Raw genomic sequence first — 24131 nt, 5'->3', positions numbered from 1 at the left:
ATTCCTTCTTGTCATGCTTTATCAGTTCTCGCTTCACATGGTTTAAAGAAGTTTAAGTTCGTGATATTCTTCTTGTATTACAGGGGAGGAGGATGAATGCTGTACAGCTTGATGATCTAGAGCTGTTCGGTTTAACAGCTTTAACACCTCTGGACGGGCGGTACGGTCAAAAGGTGAAGGATTTGCGACTGTTTTTAAGCGAGTGTGGGCTAATCCGTTTCCGTGTCCTGGTTGAGGTGCGACACGAAGTCCCCAAATTTTTTTTGTGTTTTATTCCACATGTTGCTGTGTTTCTCTTTTCTGTATATAAAAAGTGTCTAAGCACACATGTTCGTTTGAACTTATTGTTTGAAACTGTAAAATTCTGGTATTCAGCTTACTAGCATGTGTGCAGGGGTGAGGATGAAGATGACGGTTTTAATTTTGATCCTTTTTTACTTTTTAGTTTTCTTTGATCTTGACATGCCCATGTCAACGGATATTGCAAGTCGATAGTTCTTACAGGAAAAAGTTGCATTTTCCCCTTTAATTCGAATTTGTCACACTGTATTAGTCAAATAGCTATTTTTCTATATGTTGAACAGTTTTCGTTTCCATGATTATATTGACTGCCCTCCCATTCAACTTGGAATGGAATTTGCTGCTGTGGGTCAAATGGTTGCTAATGCTTTCCAAAATTCCTTAAATTACAGAGGTTCCAAACTTCAGCGAGGATGCTCGATTAATCTTGGAATGCTTGGTTAATAATTTTAGTATAACTGATGCTAAGGAAGTGAAGAACATTGAGAAAATAACTAATCACGATGTCAAGGCTGTAGAATACTTCTTGAAAAAGAAGTGTCATTCTCATTCAGAAGTTTCCAAGGTTTGCTTCAAGTAGCTTTTAGTTTTTTTTTCTTAAATGGTGAAATGCTCGTTATTCATAATAGCTAATAAATGGTACATGGGTCATTTTCGAAGGGGGAAATCCCTAGATTGCAGAGGAAGGATGCTTCCAACAGCCAGGTGGGCTCGGGAGATGCTCTTCTTAGCTCCTCTTACTTGCTATTTGATTACACGATTTGCTAACTTTTGATGTGAACATATCTGTGTTTTCAGAAATTATCATTTTTGAACTTTGCCCATTGAATCAATTCTGTTGCTCTTCCAGGTTCTTGAGTTTTTACATTTTGCTTGCACATCTGAGGATATAAATAATTTGGCCCATGCATTGATGCTAAAAGAAGCTCTGAACAGAGTCCTTTTTCCTATGATGGATGAAATGATTGCAGCAATTTGTAAAATGGCAAAGGATAATGCCCAGATTCCCATGCTTTCACGCACACATGGACAGGTAGTAAGAACTGTTTTAGTGCAAGAGAATAATATATTTTTTCCGAAGAAAAATTTGTGTCATTTCTGTTCTTGGTTTGCACTTCTTGCATTCCTTACATTGTGATTTTGCTGCTTTTCTTTGCTTCCTTATCTATCCCAGGGTCCAGCTTTGGGAATTCCAGTAATTTAGCTCGCTAAATAAATCCTTGTTCCTTGATATCTATAGACTGTCAGGTTGTTCTGGTTTTTGACCATTTAGACTAAAAGTATTTCTGATAGTCTCTTTTGGTTCCTTGTAGCCAGCTTCTCCTACTACCTTGGGAAAGGAAATGACAATTTTTGCTTTCCGATTAAGCAGACAAAGGCAGCTAGTCTCTACTGTTGGCATATTGGGGAAGTTTGCTGGTGCAGTGGGTAACTATAATGTCCACTTTGTTGCATATCCTGATGTTAACTGGCCAAAGGTTGCAGACGAGTTTATAAAATCTTTAGGCTTAAATTTCAACCCCTATGTGACGCAGGTTTAATTTTACATTGTATTTCTTACTAATACATTGAATTAGCTATATAGTGTTTTTTACATTTCATTGTATTTCATTCCTTTCTTTAATGCAGATTGAGCCCCATGATTACATGGCTGAGTGATTCCACACAATCATCCGGTTTAATAATGTTTTGTTGGACTTTGACAAAGACATATGGGGTTACATATCATTGGGCTACTTTAAGCAGTTAAAATAGTTCTGTTATTTGATTGTCTAACCAACTATCACAAGCTTCTTGATGATCTTTTCAAGTATGTACAGACAACTAAAGCTGGTGAGATTGGATTTTCAACTATGCCTCACAAAGTAAATCCGATTGATTTTGAGAACAGTGAATGGCAAATGCCACCTTGCATCATCTTAGCATGAAGCTTCCTATCTTGCAGTGGCAGGTTATTGCTTATCTGCTTTAGCTATTTCTTCCAAAGTGTTAGATGACGTACATTTTCTCCTACAGAGCATCTCCTAGTTTGCTGTTGGTTTGGCTCTTACAAGTCTTCCACTTGTTGTATCTTCAGATTTTACATGCTGAAACAAAATTTCTTACTCCAAATGCAATGACAGAGATACTTGACTGACTCAACTGTCCTGAGGAACATGGGAGTTGGATTAGGGTATTGTCTACTTGCTTACAGAACTGCTTTGCAGGGAATTGAAAAGCTTCAGGTAAGCAAGTTTCTTGTAGTAGCCTTTACGTTTTTCTTTTGAGCAGGCTTTAATCATACATGCAACTCTGGAGCCCTCTGTACGTAAAGGACATATTTTATAAGAAAGTTGCAAAATTGGCAGTGTCTTTCAAATCTTCGGCTGAATCATTTCAAGTTGTGCTTTGTTTTCTTTTAGTGCTGAGAAGGTTTCTCAAATTGTCAATTTTCCCTTTTGCTTATCAAACATTTACTTGTTCAAAGCAAGAAGGTTATACAGGTGTTTTGGCTATTTGTGTGGTCAGTAAGCCCTTCCCCTTGGCATTTATGTTCGTGTTTGTGTATGTGTTTTTCTTTTCCTTGTCTTTCTGTAGGCTAAATCCCTTCTTGCATCCTATGATGTTCACCTGTTGAAATTTTCTTAGTGAAATATTTTTTCCCATTGTTATAAAGATGAAAGCTTGATTGCCTATGTCCCAATGCCAATGTGTTCAACTGAATATTCGTGTTGTTACGGTGATTACAGAAACACCTGCATGAGCAAAGCTAAATTTTGGATAGTGTAATTGCTTGACCTTGCATCCAAACTTTAGTCTCTCTGCTGTAAGCATGCATAATAAAAATCTTCTGTTTTGAAAATTCTATTCATTGGCTTCAGTTTTTGAAGAAAGTTTTAGGTTTTCTGAAGCATTTGAAGTATGAGCCTTCGGGTAAATGAAGCTTCTTTAAATGAAGATTTGGAACAATCATGGGAGGTGCCTGCAGAACCAATCCAGACGGTCAGCTTTCACACACTAACGTTTTTGGCCAAGCCTGATGCTCTTTATTGTCTTCCTTTTGTGAGATAGAGTAATGGGATTATATGGAAAAATGTAAGAACTGTAGGCTCCCTCTTTTAAGTCATTCTTTCATTGTCTGGAGTCACTGATACTATGTCTGATCTGTCCATTCTTATATGTTTGCATATACCTAGAAGAATTACTAGTTGACACAACCTTGATTTGAAATCTGTCTCCTCTCCTCTACATGTGGCACACACATTTAGTGATCAGGATGGTGATGAGCCAGCCGGAAATTCACATTAGCTAAAGAAATTTATTATCGAGTTATAGTAGCACATCATTCTCACTGTTCAATGCCTATCAATTCGTCGTTTCAGGTTATGCGAAGGTATGCAGTTCCTGAACCATACGAGAAGCTGAAGGACCTAACTAGAGGAAGAGCTGTCACTCAGGAGAGTCTAAGAGCTTTCCTCCAAGGACTGGAGCTACCTAAGGAAGAAAGCTAATCTTTTGAAGCTCACTCCACAGGCCTATGTTGGAGCTGCTGAGGAATTAGTAACAGCAGTTGAAACTTGCATCAAGTTGGTGAATGGTTTTGAGGTCGTCTAAGCAAGTGGCAGCGTCCTACGTTCTCAGAGCATCCATACTTATTACATGGGGACTTGCTTTGACAACCTGCTCATACGAACTCGCAGCTGAACATGGAAGATTCTTGATGTGCTGGCTGAATGAAATTCCTTTTACAGGGAAATTTTGCTCTAGGGGATTGAAGTGAAATAAAGAATGGTGAATATCTTTTATACCCAAATGGGGCCCCGTTTGGCAGCAGTGTTTTTGTCTGACATCTCATGGAACTCATGTCAGTCTTTATTACCCAACTTTACCAGCCAAGCAAGGTTCCTCCTGCAAGATGACTAACCTATACATGAAAGGATAAGCATTGGCTCTGATTTTTATTTATTTTCTCATGTTTTTACTTCTACTGAATAGCTCCCCAGCTTTAAAGGAATGGGAACCCATATTGTATCAGTGTGTTTCTTTCTTGTACTTTTACCAAGACTGAAAGACTAAAGAGTCAGGACTAGATCAAAAGCAAGGACTGGCATTGGCCAGAGTTTAACTGATCAGAGACAATGTGTCAAGCCAAAGCTTTTACTTCCAGATGCAGTGTTCAGATAATACAAGACAGAATGGGTTTGTTGTACTTTACTCGAAACTTACATTTTCAGAGCCAATTTATTGTTCTGTGGTTGCGGTTGCAGAACTGATGGGCATGACTCGACTAAGTTCAGTCACAAAAGAGCAGCTGCCTTGGGTTGCATATTGATTAAAAGTTTACCCTTTTTCCTTCTGGGGGTGAATCAGAGTTGTGATTTGCTTTCTACTGAATTGAACAAGAATGGTTGGTATATACTTGGTAGGGTCTTGGAATGGGCATGGGCTATTTTGATACCTGTTCTGTTTTATTTAGGTAACTATTCTTGAGTAACTGGGTTTACAAGTAATTAAAATAAATAATACAAATCGTTAGAAAGACCAATTTTGATCTAATCGGGTCAGAGAAGTTTCAACCATTGAGTTATCCGATTTTGAAGTAAATTTGGTTTTTGCCTAAATAAGAACCAGTAAGGGGTCCAGTTCGAGTTCAATCTGGTTGAAACCAGATACAAAATTGCTTTTATCTATAGTTTGATGCCAAGTAAACCATTTTAAAATAAACCATTGCCTATTTGTTTCAAGATTATGATTAAAGAGTTAACACTTGCAGATTCTCAAGAAAACTCGGGCCATATTCTGTTTTTGGAAGGAAGAAAAACTGCACTTCCTTTCTTCTCCTACCAATTACCATCAGTTTGGTAATGGTTTTGTCTCTCTCGAAAGATTCTTTTTTCCTTTTATCTCTCCCTCTATTAAGATCACTTTCTCAATTTAAGAAAACAATACATCCTCACCAGTCTCGTCACTGGTAAAATTTGGATGGAAATTTTCCTGATGCAGATTACATTAGGATTAATCTCCTTTTCACCAAGCAGCGAACAGAAAAGCCTTTCAGTTCTGCAACTGATCATACAAAACGGAGAACAATGCCTATTTGTTTCAAGATTAGGAAAGGAATTATTTCCCTTTTCAAATTCAGAAGTGACAGGGTGTCCGAATTAATTGCCAGAACTGATTCTCAAAATCAGCAAACGCTGCACTGGCAGAAGTATTAATTCTCAATGACGACCTCCTCGTTTTGGATTCAAATCCAAATATGGCTGTGTTCATTGTTTCAAGGAAACGGAAAGGGTGTCTGAGTTCCAGTAAGGAAATAACCAAATAACTGATTGTTTCCCTGTGAAGAATGTTTCCTGTGAAACAATCGTTTATATGCAAAAACTCTCTGCAATGGCTACAGAATGCAGAGAATGGAGATGGGTCTCGTCTCCTTCTTCTTCTCTGTGTGGTGTTTCTGGGTTTTTTATGTGGGGTCTGTGGAATCAAGAAGGGTTGTTCCACCGGAAGCGTTGGCTGAGCAGGAGGCAGACCTGGTTGCCAGAATCCCCGGGCAGCCGCCGGTGAAGTTTCGGCAGTACGCCGGCTATGTCACTGTGAATGAGGCTCATGGGAAGGCCTTGTTTTATTGGTTTTTTGAAGCTACACAAAAACCTCATGAGAAACCTCTTCTGCTGTGGCTTAATGGAGGTCTGTAATCTGATACATTTCCACAAATTCTTACCATTTTACATGATCTGGGATTTGCTCAAATTTAATTCGTGGAAACGAGTTTCAGCAATTTTTGTAAATTTGTTTCAGCAAATCCGTTCTTAAATTTTTTTTACGTTTACGTAGTTCATCATCAAGAATGGTGGTTTTCTTTCTGCATTCTGTGCACGAGTGAAATTTATCTGCATGGGTTCTTCTTGTTTCTGTTCGCTTCAACAAAGTTCATAACCTTTTTCTTGAAAAGCTTGCTGGAGTCTCTGCTCTGAACCCAGATTATCTGGGTGTCTGTATGTCTAGTGGCAAGACTTGCAGAAGGATAATATTTCTGTTTCTCTGGTCTGCAGATTCCAGAAACATAAACTACATTTGATGCCTCTGGACTCGTTGTTTCTTCCCGTTCTTGTTTATAGAATGAATTCTTCACATTGGTTTTCTCAAATCCTCCACAGATGAGAATGATTTACAGAAGTTTACAAAGATTAATTTTTTTCTTTTCTTTTTCTGAACTGCTTGTGTGCAGGTCCTGGTTGTTCTTCAATCGGGTATGGCGAAGCTCAGGAGCTTGGCCCCTTTCTAGTGCAAGAGGGAGTTCCAGAGATTAAATTCAACAACCATACGTGGAACAGAGGTAATAAATTTCTTCCCTTCCATCACCATCTCCACACCCAGAAAATAACTTAATGATCAAACAAACTGTTTTCTACTTCTGCAGAGGCAAATTTGCTGTTCTTGGACAGCCCAGTGGGAGTAGGATTTTCTTACTCGAATACAACTTCTGATCTTGAAAGTCTGGGCGATAAAATCACAGGTGATGCTTCTTCCCACCGTTTTGTAGTTTTCCTCGTTCTCATTTATGTACTAATTGATTACCGTTTTAATTGATCTGTTGCCATATTTTTACAGCAAAGGACTCATATACATTTCTGGTGAACTGGTTCAAGAGATTCCCACAGTACAAATCCCATGATTTCTACCTTTCTGGAGAGAGTTATGCAGGTCTAGAAAAACAAATCAAATCAAATAATAATGGAAATCATACTTTCACAGTCTCTAATCTTGATTTTCCTGTTCTTTTTCAGGACATTATGTTCCTCAGCTTGCAGAGGTCATCCTTGATGAAAACAAGAAAACAAGAAAAGACAACTACATCAATCTCAAAGGCTTTATAGTATGTGCCAAAGAAACCCAATTCTCCTTCATTGATTAATCTCAAACTAATGCTGATTAACTGGTTTTCAACTTAGCAATACAGTCTGAGCCCATTTTAATATATATAGCTTCATTAGCAATGCATCTTTAAACCTAATTTGAACATTTTATCAAAGTAAGTATTAATATATGAACCTGATTAAAAAATGATTGAAAATTGTGTGTAGATTGGTAATGGGTGGATAGACTGGGAGACAGACCAGAATGGCTTTGTAGATTATGCATGGAGTCACGCAATGATATCAGATGAGAGTCACAAGGAGATAAAGAAGAAATGTAATTTCAGTCTTTCAAACCCGGGTCAAATATGTTGGGACGCCATGGTTCCCATTAACGATCTCTTTGACATCATCGATATGTACAACATTTACTCGCCCTTGTGCCCTGACCAGAACTTAACATTTTCTGCTTCAATGCTTTCATCGAGGGCTTTAAAGCTACAACATGGAAAGGTAATTGTATTCAAATGAGAATTCGAGGTCAGGATGATGATAAGTTATTTCATTATATTAACCCTGTTTTATTACTCCATTTATATTTTTTAATTCAAAAATGAACATAAATTCTTATATTAAAGAGTAGATTAGACAAAATTAAATCATATATTTTACTTAAATTGGTAAATAATGAATAATTTCTCGACATTTTTGGGAACCCAGTATTTTTGAATGAAATAATCGTGATTTTTTTTTATTTTACTCAACGTAAATTTTTTTCTTCAGAATAATTTGAGTAGAAGACTGAGGGGCTATGATCCTTGCTATGTTGCTCATGCACGAACATATTTCAATCGACAAGATGTGCAGGAAGCCCTTCATGCAAATGTCACCAATATTCCTTACCCTTGGGATACTTGCAGGTAAAATATGGTAAAAAGAATTTTCTTTTTTTTTTTCCTCCCGTGGTCATATCGGTGTTGTATTATACATAATATTATACATTTTGGATTTTGAAAAAATGTTAAATATAATATGTAACTGATAACATTGTGTATAAAGGAGTTATGGAGAAGGCTGATCCAATACGAAAAACCATTTGGTACGAAACACTATCACAACCGTCTAATCATGATCAACGATCGGATGGCTGAGATAGCCATTTCATATTTTTCCCACCAAATGGCTTTTAGTATTAGATCAACCGTGAGGTTATGGATATTAGAATAAGATGTTACCAGTAGTTGTTGGATATGTTGCTTTGCAGTTCAGTGAATGAGAATTGGACAGATGCACCCGACTCAACTCTCCCCACCATAAAAAAGCTTATTGATGCTGGTCTTCGAGTTTGGCTTTATAGGTGAGAATATGTCTGATAAGAATTTCATATTTCCTCTTTGTTTCTCTTAAGATTGAAAAAACTTTAATGGCCAATAATTTGATTTGTCAAATTTATCTTCTCATAATAGTTTTAAACATGAGAAAAAAAGTAAAAAAAAAAAAAATCCTGTTATTCATTGGGTATCACTTTGATTTCAGTGGAGATACAGATGGTGTTGTTCCAGTTACATCAACCAGATACACAATAAACAAACTTGGGTTGAAAATTACTCATGAATGGAGTCCATGGTACAGCCATAAGCAGGTGTTGATCCAAGCATTTCCTAATTTATTTATTTTTGTGTGTTTTTGGTTTTTTCATGTGCTAGCAATGAGTTTCATTAAAATTTGATTATGGGTCAGGTTGGAGGCTGGGCAACAATCTATGATGGTCTCACTTTTGTGACAGTGAGAGGGGCAGGCCACGAAGTCCCAATCTTTGCTCCAAAAAGATCAAGGCAGATAATAAGGCATTTCTTGGCTAATAAGAAGCTGCCCTCCAATCCCTTCTGATCACCCCCATTATTTTTTTTTTTTTTTTTTTCTGCTCCCATAAAAAATTTATCATCATTTCGTCCTCCAGATTCATAAGCAAAATAAGCTCTCTATTTATAAACATTTCTGAAAAGAAAAAATAGAAATATATTTAATCGCTTTGATTAAAATAGAAACTCCCTCCAATCTGTAATTTTTTTTTTTTTTGTTCTACTTCAATCAGTAAAGAACATCATCTATCAACAGGTGGTCATACCCAACTAGAGTTTTAAGTTGATGCCATCATTTGATGCAACTTCGTCTTTATAAATTTTAACGGGGAGACTGATCTAAAAAAATATAATGATAAAATAACCTTCTAACTTAGACTCATACAAGTTCAGATATACATCCCAAGCCATTTATATCATTACTCTTAGATTTAGACAGACCAAGACATCACTACTTTGATTTTTTTTTTTTTTTAAATATGCATTCTAAATATTTTTAATTACTAAGCGAGGACTAGTATGATGCAGCAAGATCATAATCGTTAGTACATGGACTAACAATCACAAGAAAAATGAAAACCTTTTAAAATGTAAAATGTTCCGTAACCTAGAAGATCACCTCATGATGAGACAATGTGATGTTTCATGCTTAAATGTCAAGAGGTTCCTTATTAGTTGTTTAACTATAATGTGAGGACGAGTGAGAACAAATGGATCTCTCTAGGCTCTAACCTTTGTTAGATCCGGACGAGTTAGTCGACATGGAGTAATGGTGCCCCTTGCATGCTGGACTACCTGAGGAGTCCCCAAGCAGTTGACGTTTTTTCACTCTCTAATCAAAATTTTACATGGCTCCTTACCATAATCTTCACCAGTTGGCGAAGCAGGCCCTTTGCAACCGCTGACGGATCCTCCAATGTGTACTATGTGTCTGCAGGCATAAAATTTGTTCTCGTCTAATTGAAAACACATGACAGATGCACCTAGTACACAGAGAGTAATGGAGAGTCGGAGGCCATTAAGGTACAGTTGACTGACCCACCAAGTGTAATGTAACGAACACACTCGTGACATAAATGAAAATCAAAGAAGACTCTTGAGTTGTTTCCTTTTCTCTATTTTTATTGCGTTCTTTTCCTGCTTAAGTCGTTCTTATTCTCCTTCATTACTAACCACGTAAGTTAGAACTGATCAAAGCTAAAATATGTAATAATCCAGATAGGAAAAGAAGAGAGGAGATGATTAACGAGGGTTTTTGGCCGGAGTGAAAAATCTAGAAACGGGAAGTGGGCAGGGAGTTAGCAGAGAGGAAATGTGAGAATAAAGAAAGCGATTGTTCAGGCGCAATCACTGGGACCTGGTGACCAGCTCCTCTCACGGTTGCCAGCGTTAATCCCTCGTACTCCACCACCCACCCCGCCACTTGCCCTCCAACGAACCACGCTTTCCACCCTCTTTTCACCTTCAATTTCAGCTCGTTCACGCTGTACCTGGTTGACGTTACCGGGACTCTCCCGTCCGTGTCACCGCTGCCATTTATAATTCATCTCAAACCAGTCAGAATTTGATTTACCAATACGGAAAATTTTGTTGTTAAAAGTTCAAAAATTGCCAACTACGGAAATTTCTCAGTAATCTTCCGTTGTTTACAAAGGATGTCATTAAATTTTTACAGAAGATTACTATCTCATTTTGTTACTTTTTATTCTAACCCAGGCCGAATCAGCATTTGTGATAGACCGACATGAATCAATGACAATGATTCCCATGTCAGCACTGCTGAGCTACAATGTACTCAGGAAACCCCGAGTCATTTGTGTATATACTTTTAAAAGTTGCATAAGTTGAGCTTACCTGTAAATCCAGACCCTGAGACCAGCTTTGATGAGCTTGTTTATGATGGGAAGGACCGTCTCCGGTGAGTCATTCCATTTGTTGATAACGTCACTGCAATTGATCCATCCAAGTTAATCAATCACGTTTTATAGTTATAGCATATTTTGATGCGAGTTTTGAATAGGGCTTTGGAAAGATATGAGATGTTTTTTAGGTGTTTGTTATCAGTTGGACGTAACTTTGTCGGAGAGACCTGATAAAAGCAAGAGGTCACCAACGAAAGATTTTTTTTTTTTTTACGGGAATTTTATTGCAGGTAAAAGCATCATGAGGACGAACAGAGAATTCTGGAGTTTTGAGGATTGACTGATATGAGTAAAGAATTAGTAATGGCAGAAATAAATATGCTGTTCGGATATTCGAAAATAATTCAGGAAAATGCTGGAAAGTTCCATCTGACAACTTCCATACGCACCGACAGCAACACAGCATGCAAGGAAATAAATGATGAAGGCCATGTGAATAAATTGCAACAAACAAAAAGTTTTAATGAGTTTCATTATCAGAGACGAGGAAAGAAGAAATCTACCTGCAAGGAGTATAGGGGTAGAGTAACTTTGTAACATTGGCATGCAAAGCTTTCTGAACATCCTCCCGGTTGAAATATTTTTCCGCATAATCCTCCGTGCATGGGTCGTAACCCGACGGCAGCTTGTGCCACAGATCCTGTGAAGCGATTCGTTAACAAACAAGTGAGGGTATGAATCTGTTCATATTAACAGAACCGCTAGAAGGAAATGCGACAAAAAAATAAAAGGTTTTAGTTATTTCTGTATTTCTGCTTTGTGATCTGACTTTCCAGATTTCCATGCTCAACTATGCAAACATGTACAAGTGTACGACCAGGTTCTTAAGAGTGACGGTAACTCGCTCGAGTTCTTAACTCTCCTGGATTCCAGGAGGAAAACTCGGAAAATAATTTTGGTAGTCGTAACAAAAGAGCATGGGCAGGAATCAAAAGATTCTAAATTATTTGGAACTTACGTGCTGCGAGAAGGACCGGGGTGCGGCGAGGAGTCTGAGAGAAGTTCTCTCGTAATCGCTGAGACAAACGGGACTGTAGATGCTGTAGATATCGATGTCGGAGTAAGCCTGAAGGAAGCTCTTTACGGAGGAGACGCAGATGTTGGTCTGGTTATCGCTCTTGAAATTGCATTCCCTGTTTATGTGATGATACAATTCATCCGAGATGATGGCATGACTCCATGCGTATTCGATCATCCCAATTTGGTCCGTACCATCGTTTATTACGGCGTTACCAATCTGGAATTTATAAAAGACAAATTTAATCCGGTTGTTTCATCGTTGACTAAATTGAAGAAGAAAGCTGTACCGAAAAAGAAATGATTCCTTGTGTATCTGTTACTTCTTGTAGTTTGGAGATCATGAGCTGATACAGACACTTTAGTCAATGGGGAGAAGCATACCATGAAGCCCTTGAAATTAATATGGGAATCATTGCTTGCTTGCTTGTTGCGTTCATAAATGAGCTCCGAGAGCTGCGGCACATAATGCCCTGACATAATAAATAAAACCCAATGTGAAATTCTGTGTAACAAACAGCAAATACGTTATAATAAAAAAATGGAAAAATCAAAGCTCTGTTATTCCTCTAAATTACAAAGAATCTCCACGATCAGACTAGGTTTAGAAAAAGGGAAACCTCACCGGCGTAGCTTTCTCCGGCGATGTAAAAGTCGTGAGATTTGAAGCTGGGGAACCTCTCAAACCACTTCAGTAGAAAGGCGTAGGAATCTTCCGCCGTGACCCGATCACCTAACTTCGACAAGTCCTCTGTTTTGTTGGTGTACGAGAAGCCCACACCAACAGGAGCTTCTAGGAATAGAAGGTTTGCGACTGAACTAAAAAATAGAGATAAGTTGAAAAATAATTTAGTAAATACTGTATTTGGCAACTAAAATTACTGGATTACTTGCCCTTGTTCCAAGAGAACTTGTTGAGTTCAAGTTTCGTTTGATTTTTCCGGACAAGGAAGGGTCCCAGCTCCTGAGCTGCCCCATACGCAATCGACGAGCAACCGGGGCCTGCAAGTTTTCATTTCAAACGCAGTTATTACTTATCAAAAACCATTTTCCTGGTTTAGCTTTGAACACTTCGTCTCAATTCTCTAAACTGCTTTAGAAAAAGATGCCCCGCCATCAATATGCAATGTTGTTGCCTTTTAGCCCCGCCACTCAGAAGCGCCGGGGGGCGGGGGAGGGGGGAGTGTGTTGTGCTGCTAGATAAGCCCACGGAAAATTTCCACTGTCTAATGTCATATCGTGGTTGGCTTTTTCTATTCACTCAACGGCATCCATTTCCTTCAGGTCGACTGAGACCGTGTAGAGCAAAAAGAATGGATGGATCAACAACAGCTAAAAAGAAGTAAGCGCGAGCTTTAAAAGGGTTGAGTCAAAAAGACCCGTAGTAATCTATAAAATCCGAAGTAAAATAGGAAATTCTGGGCATACATTCTGCACGGTAACTCAGTGCGCAGGGGGCATACATTCTGCAAGTAAGATTAAGACATTCGAGACAGAGTACGTAGCTAGGTTGTAGTCCACAAGATAGACAGATAAAACAAAAAAGAGACAGGAAATGACGATAGCACGCCTAAGATGAGCTACTCAATGAATATGTTTCGACGGCTATGATTACATGCATCTGCCGATTCTTTGCCTCTTAACTCTGCGAGACTCTAACATGCTGATATTTTCCCGATCGTGATAGGGACCACATGCCATGAAGGAAGAATGTGTTCCTCTAAATATTCATTATGTCAGACCCTGATAATAAAGCAACACGAAGGGGGCTTCCATTTTCATTACCCTAGACTACGACCCGAGGAAAAGAAGAAACTACCTCGGTAAAAGGGACAAAATTTTCTCTGGCTGCAACTGATGGAGGATAGGCCTACTCTTTTAACTGACACATACAGTTAAAAAGATTCCTCTAGAAGTACCAGATGTGATCAAATCGAGGAGAGGATTAGGAAACGAGATATTTGAGCAATGCTAATGGACATTAAGGTAGCATACGGAGGTAAAATCTGGAGCTTTCTGAAAGTAAAATAGAAAACTCTGTTGGATGTACGACGTAAGGAAAGAAAAATCACGGAAAAGAGATGTTCGGTTTTCGAGAATAAGTTGACGCTATTCAGCATTTGCAGCTACGAGACATCGCTTTACTGGGACGAAGGCTATCACTTTTAGGGAACCATCCTAGCAGAAAGCTGAGGATCGACGTCCGTCCTTCAAAAACACGGCAACAATATTCAAAGATTCGGTGCTTAGACATGAGATTTTACAGAATACGGGCAGAAATGAGAGATTAAAAATAGAGTTATTGTGATATAAAAATAGTGTTCTAAAAAAGCAGGACAGTTTCATCACAGTATACAACCACAGAAAGCTACAAAGTACTTATGTAGCTGATATTGAAAGATCAGACTCTTGATTGGATATCAAAAGGTGAGATCCATCGTGCAATGAATACTCTCAGCGAAATTATTCATTGTTTCTATCTTTTGCTCCTTACAAACATCATAGAAGTGACGCGAAAACACTCCAGAAAACGTCATCGGTCAAAGGCAACCGATGACTACTTAGCTTCCTCAGCCGACATCAACAAGAAATAGTATCTAGTGCAGGAAAATCGCCTCAGTGAAGAACAACCGGAGAAAAACGCATGAAGAAGAGTCACTCTGATCTAAACGAAACCGAAGATGTCGTATAATCCGAATAAATCTCCCTCGTATCCGCAGAACTGCCGGATTCTAAAAATGAAATTTCCTAGAGTAAGGAAAAAAGAAGAAAATAAAAAAACACAAAACCTGATCTCTGCAGAAGGAAAGACAAAATGCCTAACAGGTCTAACAGTTAAAACTCATCCTCTTTCCTAAATCTATCCAAATTTAAAAAAAAACTCACATATCCACTGACATCAGAGACCAAAATCAGAAAACTGAACAGTTTCCAGCTGTACTCACCTCCATTAAGCCAAAGCACCAGAGGCTTCTCCTCCACTCCCTTCTCAGCTTCAAAGAACCAGTAGAACAGCGCCTTCTCGTCCTCCGGGCGCAGTTTCACATAACCAGCGTAGTGCCGGAACGTCACAGCCGGCTGTCCTGGCAAATCTCGCACTATATCCGCTTCCCGCAGTGAATCCTCACTGTAACTCCCCAGCCGACCGTGAGCTAGCCGGAGAGAAGAGACTAAGAAGAAGAAAATCAGAAAAGGAAGAAAAACGGAGCGAGAAATCGCCATTACAAATGCACGAGGCCCTGTCTGGAGACTTCCTCGCCTGGATAATGTAGATCGTTGAAGAATGCGTGAAAATTCTGCGGCTGGTTTGACAGCGCATTTTATAGGCAAACCACACAAAAGAATCCGTGCATATTTCTTTAAATAAATAAAAAGACATATGTCGGTATCATGGATGTTTATAATATAATTTGTTAATAATTAGTATTTGTTTCACACGCAGCATGCGGAGATGCATTTTTTTGTTTCCCATTTTGCCCATAATTTCGCGACTCAGCTGGGTCGACTCTACTCTTCTAAAGAGTCTCGCTCACTTGCTCTGAGTTAGCTTCTTAACTCGGAAAGCTGACTTGACCCAGGTTTGAGTCTGAACCATAACATGATCACCTCCCATTCTAGAGCTACTTTGGAATAAAGATCATCAATCAAAGACCTCCATTTGACAAGATAGCCAAAATTAAGAGGATTATTCTTGACTTCAATTATGCAAAATAATTTTTATTAACAATTACTAATCAATTTATATTTATTTTTTAATATACTTTTTTACATGAGTATGGATTTAATGTTTCTTCGAGGGCCAAAATGAATCTGACTGACTCACCCGCCCCAGAATGATTCGAAAGGATTAGCTCTATATGCACAACCTTGTATATGAAGAAAAAATACTAAATTATATTATTTTTTGTCGCACCTAAAAGTAAGAATGTCATTTGCTTTATCATATTTAGAATAATTTCATTATCTCCATTTAATCATGAATATTAGCATAACAAAAACAAGGTAGAATAAGAAAAAAATAAGTATTTAAAATTAAGGATGATTAAATTAAAAATTGAGTGCACCTTAGCTTATATGGATTTTAGTCTATACTCGTATTTTTCCAAACTAATATGTTATTTTTTACATAGTAAATAATGTATTTGAAAAGGATGTATTTGATAGCATCGATAATGAGGCAATAATGCAGCGATTTTAAAATATGAAAAATCTTTTAGGCCATTGTATTTAAAAATTAATACAAACTTAAATTTATGAAATATTAATTATTTTAAAATTTTATTTAAATTCCAACAATTGATAAATATATATTGTATGTTAGAAAGGGGGTGCATAAGATCTTCATATATATAATTTACTTGGGAGTTCATCATTATTTTTAATTAAGTTCAAATTCATTAATATTACAATTAAAAATTATTAATATTTGAATGACTAACAAGCAAATTTGTCTTTAGGTAAAATCTCTATTCGAAATTTTTTCTCCTAGTGATTATTCGACCTATCATGGCTAGAAAACCTTACTTGGAAAATGATTCAATTTTTCAGGTAAGAATTTCCAAGCAGAAATATGTTTTCTAGAAATATGAGGCACTAATGATCCCAAGAAACACATTTCTACCTAGAAATATTTTTCTAGTATTTTCTGAAAAAAGACTCTAACATCGCCTTAATGTGTGATAAGAACTTTATTTATGTTAATCAATTACATTATCTATGGCAGCTTGTCTTAGGTAAAAACGTAGTTTTTATATATATATATACACGTTGTATTGTGCATCCCTAGGTGACCATTGTAACAAATAAGGCATTATCTAATCCACCCAACAATCCCTAGCTCAAGGCACTTTATATGAACATATAAATATTAAATATTGAATAACATTTATACCCTTTTAATGAAACTACATTTATAATAACAAGAACATCATCAAGGATTTAATACTTGAATTTTTAATGTTTATCGATAAATTTTAATTGTTGTGACCAATAAGCAAAATAAGGAACCTATTGTATACTAATAAATAGTGTTATTTTATTCAATTGAAATAATATAATTTGAGTAATCAAATAATAAAAATATCAAAATTATAATTTAAGGAAAATGGATACATTGAGCTCGACCAAACTTTCGTACTACTGATATAGCGAAACTGCAAGATTGTCAACCTTATCAATCATCGACCCTACCTCCTGAACCTCTACGATGAATATCTCCCAAAGAGAATGCTTCCTTGCAGCTCTACACTCTCAATCCATTCCTATATCGAATTGCGTAATATAGAAACTACTCTTAGAGATTATCCAATTAGACCCACATGCCATGGTGTCATTGGGTTCAAAGTAGAATGGTCAACTAAGTTGTAAATCATAAGAATTAAAAGGATTAAAATGTATTAGCTAAAATCAAGTAATATTTACAAAAATAGCCATTGCAAGAGTTTATCAAATAGAGGTAACCCTTGGTAGGTGGCTTACTATAGGTGAACATGATTAGGTCATGGACAACATTCAATGTGGTTTGGCTCAATTAACATTAGGTAACGGACAACATTCCATATGTCTTTTCTAATTTGGCCTTTGTGATTTGACCAACAACTAAGAGCTCCTAAAAATGTTATGTGGACCTTGTCATTACACATGATGTGTCACATTTTAAAAGGGTAACATAATGTGTGGTTTTATGTTACTATAACTCCCTAAACTATACATAAACCCTCTCTATACACATTCCAAAAATAATTTGAAGTAGAAATAGAATAGGATTGAAAGAAAATAAATACATAATGTCTATAATATATAATGCAAATGGAAATTTTCGGGTGAGATTCATATTACGCAGATAACAAAAAAAAAAAAAAAAAAACACTTCTACAAAGCAAATAATTTTAGAATAAACTTTCACTTTTCCTTTTATTGCGAATTTATTTCTTGTACTCACTAAACCTGCTAATAGACTCTTTAAAAATTAAAAATATGAAAAATATTTAAAAAAATTCTAAATAGCTAAATTGTTTTTTGAGAAATGAAGGAATATTTATTTTATAAAGTAATTTTTTTTCTAGTCGCCCTAATTAATAAAAACCATTGCTTGAAAAATTAAACTTATCAACCGATTCGAGAAGCCTCACCTAAAAAAAAATTAATAAACAAATAATTATCGGGAAGAACATATGCTAGATTGGTTAATCTTGCGATGAAGTTAACTAAGTATAGAATTTATCAAAACCCGGTAGACCGGACTCAATTGTGACGATTATAATGAGGATAGCAGAGTAAGTAAGTACTAATGGACCTACCTTAAATTTGTTTTAAGAACATAATAGTGGATTAATATAATTATTATTACACACCTAAAATTATCTAAATTAAACTGAATTAATACACCCTAAACCCCTAGCAAAATCTTAACATTAGAATAAGCTTTGAAGTACCACAAAGTCAACCTCGGAAAAGCAAGGACTGAAACATTAATGAATCACCTTCCCCACACAACCACAAGGGCTAAGCTACTAATCCTCTTCCTCCCTCAGTTTCATCGACTCCAGGGTTGATCAAACTCTGAATTCATTATTTTAAAATATCCATCAATGGTGCCTCTCCCCCCCTTCTCACTCGTCAACGGGTCTGGACGAAAAGATGAATCTAAAAGCTAGAGCAAACCTTATCCAGTGAATCACCCTGATACTGTACGACCTCGCTGCATGCAAGAGAATCCAAAGTGCTCAGAAAAATATGTTAATGGAGTTCCCAAAGCTCTGGTTAACTATTTTCGGAGACCGTCTTCTGCTTCGAAATTGTCGGGTCTTTTTACGAATAATGCACGGTGGAACCGTGGGGGTTTGGGTTCTCTGGACGTGAAGACAGAGAAGATGATAGGAGTTTTGGTCGAGAAATGACAACTGAGCACGCTGGATTAGAAGAAGATCAGAGTTTGTCTTCCCATGCAGCTCTTTTTCTGGGTTTTTTCCTTCGTCAGTACTGGCGAGTTGTCCTGAGAAGAAGCTTTGGGATTGGATCCCTTCGCATTGTTAATCTGAGCTCCCGTTTATTGTTTAATTATCTTAAATGATTTATTTTTGGGTGATTTAAAGTAATTTTTGCATTTTTTAAAATAAAATTACAAGCTACGATAATGAATATATAGTGTCATCAAATCCAGACCATACTGGTTGATTTAAAGGGATTCAACTGGACCCGGTTCACTAAACCCATAGCAAAAACCCGACTGACCCGGTCTGGACTCCTTGGTTTTACTGCCTCCGAAGAAGGGGAAGAAACAGGAAATAATTTATAAAATTAAAAAAATTGTTATTACAATTGGGTTGGTCTTATGCAAATATATCAAATCAGACCAATTTGGTCCGGTTTTTAATATTTTTCTCTATTTTGGTCAAATTTTGGTAAGATTACTCGGTAAACAATTACTAAAGCAAATAAGAATCAGGTCGGAGTTGTCTTCACTCACAGGTGGAAGTAAAAAAAGATTTTCAAGTGAAGATTGGAGCTTGAAGGCAAGGAAACTCGGGGAATCATGGGATAAGTTATGAAGGAAAGAATCTCATTTTGTCATTTTCACTCACTGTGGGGTTTGAGAGTTTCACTAAAACCATGAATGGCTTTGATTACTATCTCATATTACAATTCAAAGAAGAAGAGTCGGAGAGAGAGACAAGTGTTTGAATGCAAGCAAACTCGTAACTACGAACAATAAGATACTTGTTTTGTCATTTTCATGGCCACCCATTTTACTTGTTTAAGTATGAGGGTGCAAATCCTAATTATTGACATTAATTGTGATTAAAGAAACCAGATTTTAGTTAATAGTTGTAACCATGAAGGGCTAGGATTGTTCTCCCAAAGTGTAAAAAGATGGTCATGTGGTTAGGTATTATTTAAAAAAAAAAAACTTTTTTTTTTTATCATTTTTTTCCCACTTGAGGGCGAAATCCTGATTAATGAAGTTAACCATGATTAAAAAAACCAGAAATTTCTCAACAATCACAACCACCATTCTTGAACCAAAAGAACAAGAAAAAGAAATTAGGGTCCAGTGAAGAAGTCAGCCCTAGACAGGGGGTCCTAACCAAGGGTTCAACCTTGGGTCCCCAGGTGACTATGGTTGTGATTAGGTAAACGATCACAACAACCCTTTTCTAACCTTACCCTAATTAAATATAAATGCAAATTTCTCAAAGTTAAAGCTTAGGATAAAGGAGACATGAGAAGCAACTATGAAACAATTCCCCCACTTGGTTACAACTCCCCCGAGGACGCTCACCAAATCGAACAGATCAAAAACCAGCCGACGACGCCAAGAAACGATTCCTCCCACTATAACTCAAGAGCTTCTCCTTCCAGATTCGTTACTCTGTCATGCAGTTCGATTCATCGACTACAAAGAGTAACCCGATCGAGAAGAAGAACAAGATGCAGAGACAGCACGAGAATTAGAGGAAGAAAGAGAGAAGCTGTTCTTGCTGCTGTTGAAGTTCTTTTTTTTTGTTGTTGTTGTGAGAACTGGTGAAGATGATTGATTCGTGTAACAATACGATTGTGTCTGCTGCTTTAGTGGGTGTTCATGGAAGGATTAATGTATTCAGGCAGTTGATGCCGGAGTTGCAAACGCTGGAGGTCTTGCTGGCGATGGCTATCTTCGTGACGATTCACTCGCTGAGGCAGAAGAAGAAACAGGGGGTGCCGGTGTGGCCGGTGATTGGAATGCTGCCGTCGATGGTGTTGGGACTGAGAGGCAACGCCTACGAGTGGGTGACGAACACGTTGATCCAGCAAGGGGGGACATTCGTGTTCAAGGGTCCCTGGTTCTCCAGTCTCAACTGTGTCGTCACGGCGGATCCGCGTAACCTGGAGCATCTCCTGAAGAGCAAGTTCACGAATTTCCCCAAGGGGCAGCACTTCCGTGGAGCCCTCCACGATCTTCTCGGCGACGGGATTTTCAACGCCGATGATGAGACCTGGCGGCGGCAGAGGAAGACGGCGAGCATCGAGTTCCACTCCACCCAGTTCAGGAAACTCACCGCCAGCTCCCTCGTCGAGCTCGTGCACGCTCGTCTGCTGCCTGTTCTGGAAGAAGCAGTGGAGAGCAACACGCCCTTCGATCTGCAGAACGTTCTGCTGCGTTTAACTTTCGATAACGTCTGCATGATCGCCTTCGGCGTCGACCCTGGCTGTCTCCGCCCTGGCCTGCCTGTGATTCCGTTCGCCCGGGCATTCGAGGACGCAACGGAAGCTGCTGCGCTCCGCTTCGTCATGCCGACGGCCGTGTGGAAGGCCATGAGGTTCTTCGACGTGGGAACTGAAGCGAAGCTGCAGAGATCGATCAAGGGAGTCGACGAGTTCGCAGACGAGGTGATCAGAACCAGAAAGAAGGAACTCGAGCTGGAATCCGAAGACAATGCTTCTTCGCGTTCTGATCTTTTGACGATCTTCATGAGACTGAAGGACGACGACGGGAAGTCCTATTCTGACAAGTTTCTGAGAGATATCTGCGTGAACTTCATTCTCGCTGGTAGGGATACTTCTTCTGTAGCTCTGGCCTGGTTCTTCTGGCTGCTCAACCAGAATCCAGAAGTGGAGAAGAATATCTTGTCAGAGATTCGCCGGATTCTCGCCGAGAGGGAAGTTACCGACGTGTGGAATAATACTCCGGTGGTGTTCAAACCTGAGGAGGTGAAGAAGATGGACTATCTTCAAGCTGCTCTTACAGAAACTCTCAGGCTCTATCCCTCCGTTCCAGTTGATCACAAAGAGGTAAGCGTAAAAGTTAAAAAAAATCAAAAAATAAATAAATTTCTCCCCATTTATTTCCTTGCAAACAAATCTACATGCATGAAGAATAAATTATGTAGATTTTCGATAATTGTTCTACTCATTTGTCCACATTGACAGCAGGGCCGACAAATTTCTTAGTAATCGGCGAATTAGGAACAACAAAATTTGCTTTCAGGTCCGAATCGCCGCAGTAGGATTTTTCGATCGAAAACAATGTTTAATCTAGCTGTTCTTGATGTGATATAACTATAGAAAAAAAATTATGCATATTTGATCCTTTCTTCTTCTTCTTCTTCTCTTTCAAAAAAAAAAAAAAAATCTCCGCTTTTCGAACGAAAAAACCGTTTAATCCAGCTTTTCTTGATACGGTTCGACCAACCCAATTTCAAGAATCGAAAATTAAAAGAACTGTTTCGACGATCAAAGAACCCAGTTAACCAAATCTTCTCCTTCTCTGCCCTAGGTTACAGAAGACGACGTCTTCCCCGACGGAACAGTTCTGAAGAAAGGAACTAAGATTATCTACGGCATCTACCCGATGGGAAGAATGGAGAGCATCTGGGGGAAAGACTGCCGCGAATTCAAGCCAGAGAGGTGGCTACGAGACGGGCGATTCATGAGCGAATCTTCGTATAAATTCACGGCCTTTAATGGCGGACCCAGACTGTGTCTGGGTAAGGACTTCGCCTACTACCAGATGAAATCCGTCGCTGCCGCCATCATCTACCGCTACCGCGTCGACGTTTTGCCCGGCCACCCGGTGGCGCCAAAGCTCGCGTTGACCATGTACATGAAGCACGGGTTGAAGGTGACGCTCTGCAAGCGGGATCAATCGTAGGTTCTGATCTAATCGAAGGGATTGTAAGACATTAATGGGGTTGTGATTTACCATTATCGATTATTTTTTTGCCGTAATTGCTTTTAGTGTTGGGAATATTCTGTGAAGAAGATTAGATTGAGAGAGATGAAATACAGATACTGTGTTTGTTTTTAAGATTATTTGTGGTATAATAACATGAATTGTGTTCTTCACCCTGTAATTCTTTTCTGTCATTCAAGATTAAATAAGATGGATTATAGTGTCAATCTTGATCTTAAAATTATCCGCAGCTAGTCAAAATTAAAAAATAATTCGAATTATATATATCAAAAATTCCTTTTGAGGTTTTTCTTGACCATTGGATTTCCCCCAAGAACTTCTGGTTCGAAAGCACTCGGACAAACTTCAATGCGGGCATTAGACAGCCCAAAATTCGACATGACTCACCTAAAAAAGAGCAGACTCAGCTGAGGCTTATTTTTTGTATTTAATTTTCTATTAAAAAGTTAAGATAGATTTTTAATAAATAATAATGAATTTATTAAGTTTAGTTATTTAATTAAATATATACAAATAAATACTTTATGATTAAAAAATCCTTATTTTTATAATATCTAAAATTCTCACTTTTTAAAAAGTCATTAAATATAATATTAAAATAAATAAATAAAGGGTATTTTATTAAATAAATTAATTTAATAGATGTAAATTTTATTTTAGATAGTTTTGTTTAACTAAACTAAAATAAGTTTTAACTTGTTTTAAATTAATTAATAATTTAAAAATAAATTATGTTTTTAAATTAATAAAAATAAAAATAAATTTAACTTATTTTAAAACAATAAAAACTAAAAAATATTTTATGTTTTTAAATTAATTAAATTTAAAATAAAAATTAACTTGTTTTAAATTAATAAATAATTTTTAAATTAAAGTTAAATTATTTATTTAATTAAACATTTAAAAAATTATTAAAAATAGTTACTTTTGTAATATCTAAATTCTCTTTATAATATTAAAATTATAAATTTGTACAAATAAAAAAGAGAATTTTATTATATAAAATTACTTTGATTAGATTTAATTTTTTAAAGATAATTATTTTAAATATTTTTTAACAAATTAAGATAAAATTTAATTTGTTTAAATTAATAAAAAATATTTTACTAAAAATATAAATTAAAATAATTTAAAAAATATTTAATTTTATAATATCTTGATGCAAAAGTGAAAGGAGAGTAAGAAAAACAAAAGTGAGAAAGCAAGTGAGCAAGTAAACGAATTACCTAGGTAATTCATTTTCACTGGCCATAGTGTACTCCTAATAGGGCCTACGTTAGCCAAAGGGCGAGTTCAAGTTTTAGTTAGATTCAAGTGGAATTCAGTTTCTTTATATAAACCGGATATCTAAGAATGTAGTTAAAGGGTGTTAATATTTAATACAAAATTAAAATAATTACAAGGTTTAAAAAAGAAAGAAACCTATATAATAAATTCATCATATTCCAGTCTACCATTTGGACTTGGAATGAGGCCTAAACTGAGTCAGGCTTCCTTATATCTAGGTCAAATCCAGATA

General features: G+C 37.1%; 5 protein-coding genes across 7 annotated transcripts; 4 read left to right on the top strand and 1 right to left on the bottom strand.

Annotated features, from left to right (window-relative positions):
* On the top strand, positions 1-4681 carry LOC137944091 (uncharacterized). Of its 3 annotated transcripts, none has more exons than XM_068789614.1 (7): positions 1-236; positions 1151-1333; positions 1614-1835; positions 1930-2251; positions 2378-2525; positions 3181-3375; positions 3663-4681. In XM_068789614.1, exons 1-4 carry the CDS (start codon positions 93-95, stop codon positions 1957-1959), a joined length of 579 nt encoding a protein of 192 aa, XP_068645715.1. In that variant the 5' UTR covers positions 1-92; the 3' UTR covers positions 1960-2251; positions 2378-2525; positions 3181-3375; positions 3663-4681. The 3 variants fall into 3 exon arrangements, with proteins under 3 accessions (XP_068645715.1, XP_068645714.1, XP_068645713.1); XM_068789613.1 differs by having other exon boundaries at positions 3171-3282; XM_068789612.1 differs by having other exon boundaries at positions 3171-3375.
* LOC137943866 (uncharacterized) lies at positions 2195-3791 on the top strand. Its single transcript, XM_068789291.1, has 3 exons — positions 2195-2251; positions 2424-2525; positions 3663-3791. The coding sequence occupies exons 1-3, from the start codon at positions 2195-2197 to the stop codon at positions 3789-3791; spliced, it is 288 nt and encodes a 95-aa protein (XP_068645392.1).
* A 1018-nt stretch (positions 4682-5699) lies between the features above and the next one.
* LOC137944090 (serine carboxypeptidase-like 34) lies at positions 5700-9098 on the top strand. The gene is made up of 10 exons (XM_068789611.1): positions 5700-5970; positions 6512-6619; positions 6704-6799; positions 6895-6987; positions 7071-7159; positions 7368-7652; positions 7923-8059; positions 8404-8496; positions 8676-8781; positions 8880-9098. The coding sequence occupies exons 1-10, from the start codon at positions 5700-5702 to the stop codon at positions 9027-9029; spliced, it is 1428 nt and encodes a 475-aa protein (XP_068645712.1). The 3' UTR covers positions 9030-9098.
* A 1091-nt stretch (positions 9099-10189) lies between these two features.
* Positions 10190-15207, bottom strand: LOC137944089 (serine carboxypeptidase-like 35). Its single transcript, XM_068789610.1, has 8 exons — positions 14886-15207; positions 12835-12942; positions 12566-12754; positions 12325-12413; positions 11882-12160; positions 11427-11563; positions 10856-10948; positions 10190-10530 (listed from the first exon to the last, which is right to left on the bottom strand). Exons 1-8 carry the CDS (start codon positions 15160-15162, stop codon positions 10275-10277), a joined length of 1428 nt encoding a protein of 475 aa, XP_068645711.1. The 5' UTR covers positions 15163-15207; the 3' UTR covers positions 10190-10274.
* A 5262-nt stretch (positions 15208-20469) lies between these two features.
* Positions 20470-22687, top strand: LOC137943865 (cytochrome P450 86B1-like). Its single transcript, XM_068789290.1, has 2 exons — positions 20470-21711; positions 22196-22687. The coding sequence occupies exons 1-2, from the start codon at positions 20470-20472 to the stop codon at positions 22568-22570; spliced, it is 1617 nt and encodes a 538-aa protein (XP_068645391.1). The 3' UTR covers positions 22571-22687.
* Positions 22688-24131: the final 1444 nt, after the last annotated feature.

The sequence above is a fragment of the Aristolochia californica genome, unplaced genomic scaffold (genome assembly GCF_029961685.1).
Source record: "Aristolochia californica isolate CCGP_79_NKW_82.1479 unplaced genomic scaffold, dmAriCali1.0.hap1 SCAF_11, whole genome shotgun sequence".
NCBI classification, from domain to species: Eukaryota; Viridiplantae; Streptophyta; class Magnoliopsida; order Piperales; family Aristolochiaceae; genus Aristolochia; species Aristolochia californica.
This window is presented reverse-complemented; position numbering and strand designations above follow the sequence as displayed.

Coding starts and splice junctions, on each gene's coding strand:
- LOC137944091 (XM_068789614.1), top strand. CDS start 93: ATGAATGCTGTACAGCTTGATGATCTAGAGCTGTTCGGTTTAACAGCT. Junction 1,334..1,613: donor TTTCACGCACACATGGACAG/GTAGTAAGAACT, acceptor GGTTCCTTGTAG/CCAGCTTCTCCTACTACCTT. Junction 1,836..1,929: donor TCAACCCCTATGTGACGCAG/GTTTAATTTTAC, acceptor TCTTTAATGCAG/ATTGAGCCCCATGATTACAT.
- LOC137943866 (XM_068789291.1), top strand. CDS start 2,195: ATGGCAAATGCCACCTTGCATCATCTTAGCATGAAGCTTCCTATCTTG. Junction 2,252..2,423: donor TTCCTATCTTGCAGTGGCAG/GTTATTGCTTAT, acceptor ATGCAATGACAG/AGATACTTGACTGACTCAAC. Junction 2,526..3,662: donor AGGGAATTGAAAAGCTTCAG/GTAAGCAAGTTT, acceptor TCGTCGTTTCAG/GTTATGCGAAGGTATGCAGT.
- LOC137944090 (XM_068789611.1), top strand. CDS start 5,700: ATGGGTCTCGTCTCCTTCTTCTTCTCTGTGTGGTGTTTCTGGGTTTTT. Junction 6,988..7,070: donor TTCTGGAGAGAGTTATGCAG/GTCTAGAAAAAC, acceptor GTTCTTTTTCAG/GACATTATGTTCCTCAGCTT. Junction 8,060..8,403: donor TACCCTTGGGATACTTGCAG/GTAAAATATGGT, acceptor GTTGCTTTGCAG/TTCAGTGAATGAGAATTGGA.
- LOC137944089 (XM_068789610.1), bottom strand. CDS start 15,162: ATGGCGATTTCTCGCTCCGTTTTTCTTCCTTTTCTGATTTTCTTCTTC. Junction 12,161..12,324: donor TTAATTTCAAGGGCTTCATG/GTATGCTTCTCC, acceptor TATAAATTCCAG/ATTGGTAACGCCGTAATAAA. Junction 10,531..10,855: donor CTCAGGGTCTGGATTTACAG/GTAAGCTCAACT, acceptor TATAAATGGCAG/CGGTGACACGGACGGGAGAG.
- LOC137943865 (XM_068789290.1), top strand. CDS start 20,470: ATGATTGATTCGTGTAACAATACGATTGTGTCTGCTGCTTTAGTGGGT. Junction 21,712..22,195: donor TTCCAGTTGATCACAAAGAG/GTAAGCGTAAAA, acceptor TCTCTGCCCTAG/GTTACAGAAGACGACGTCTT.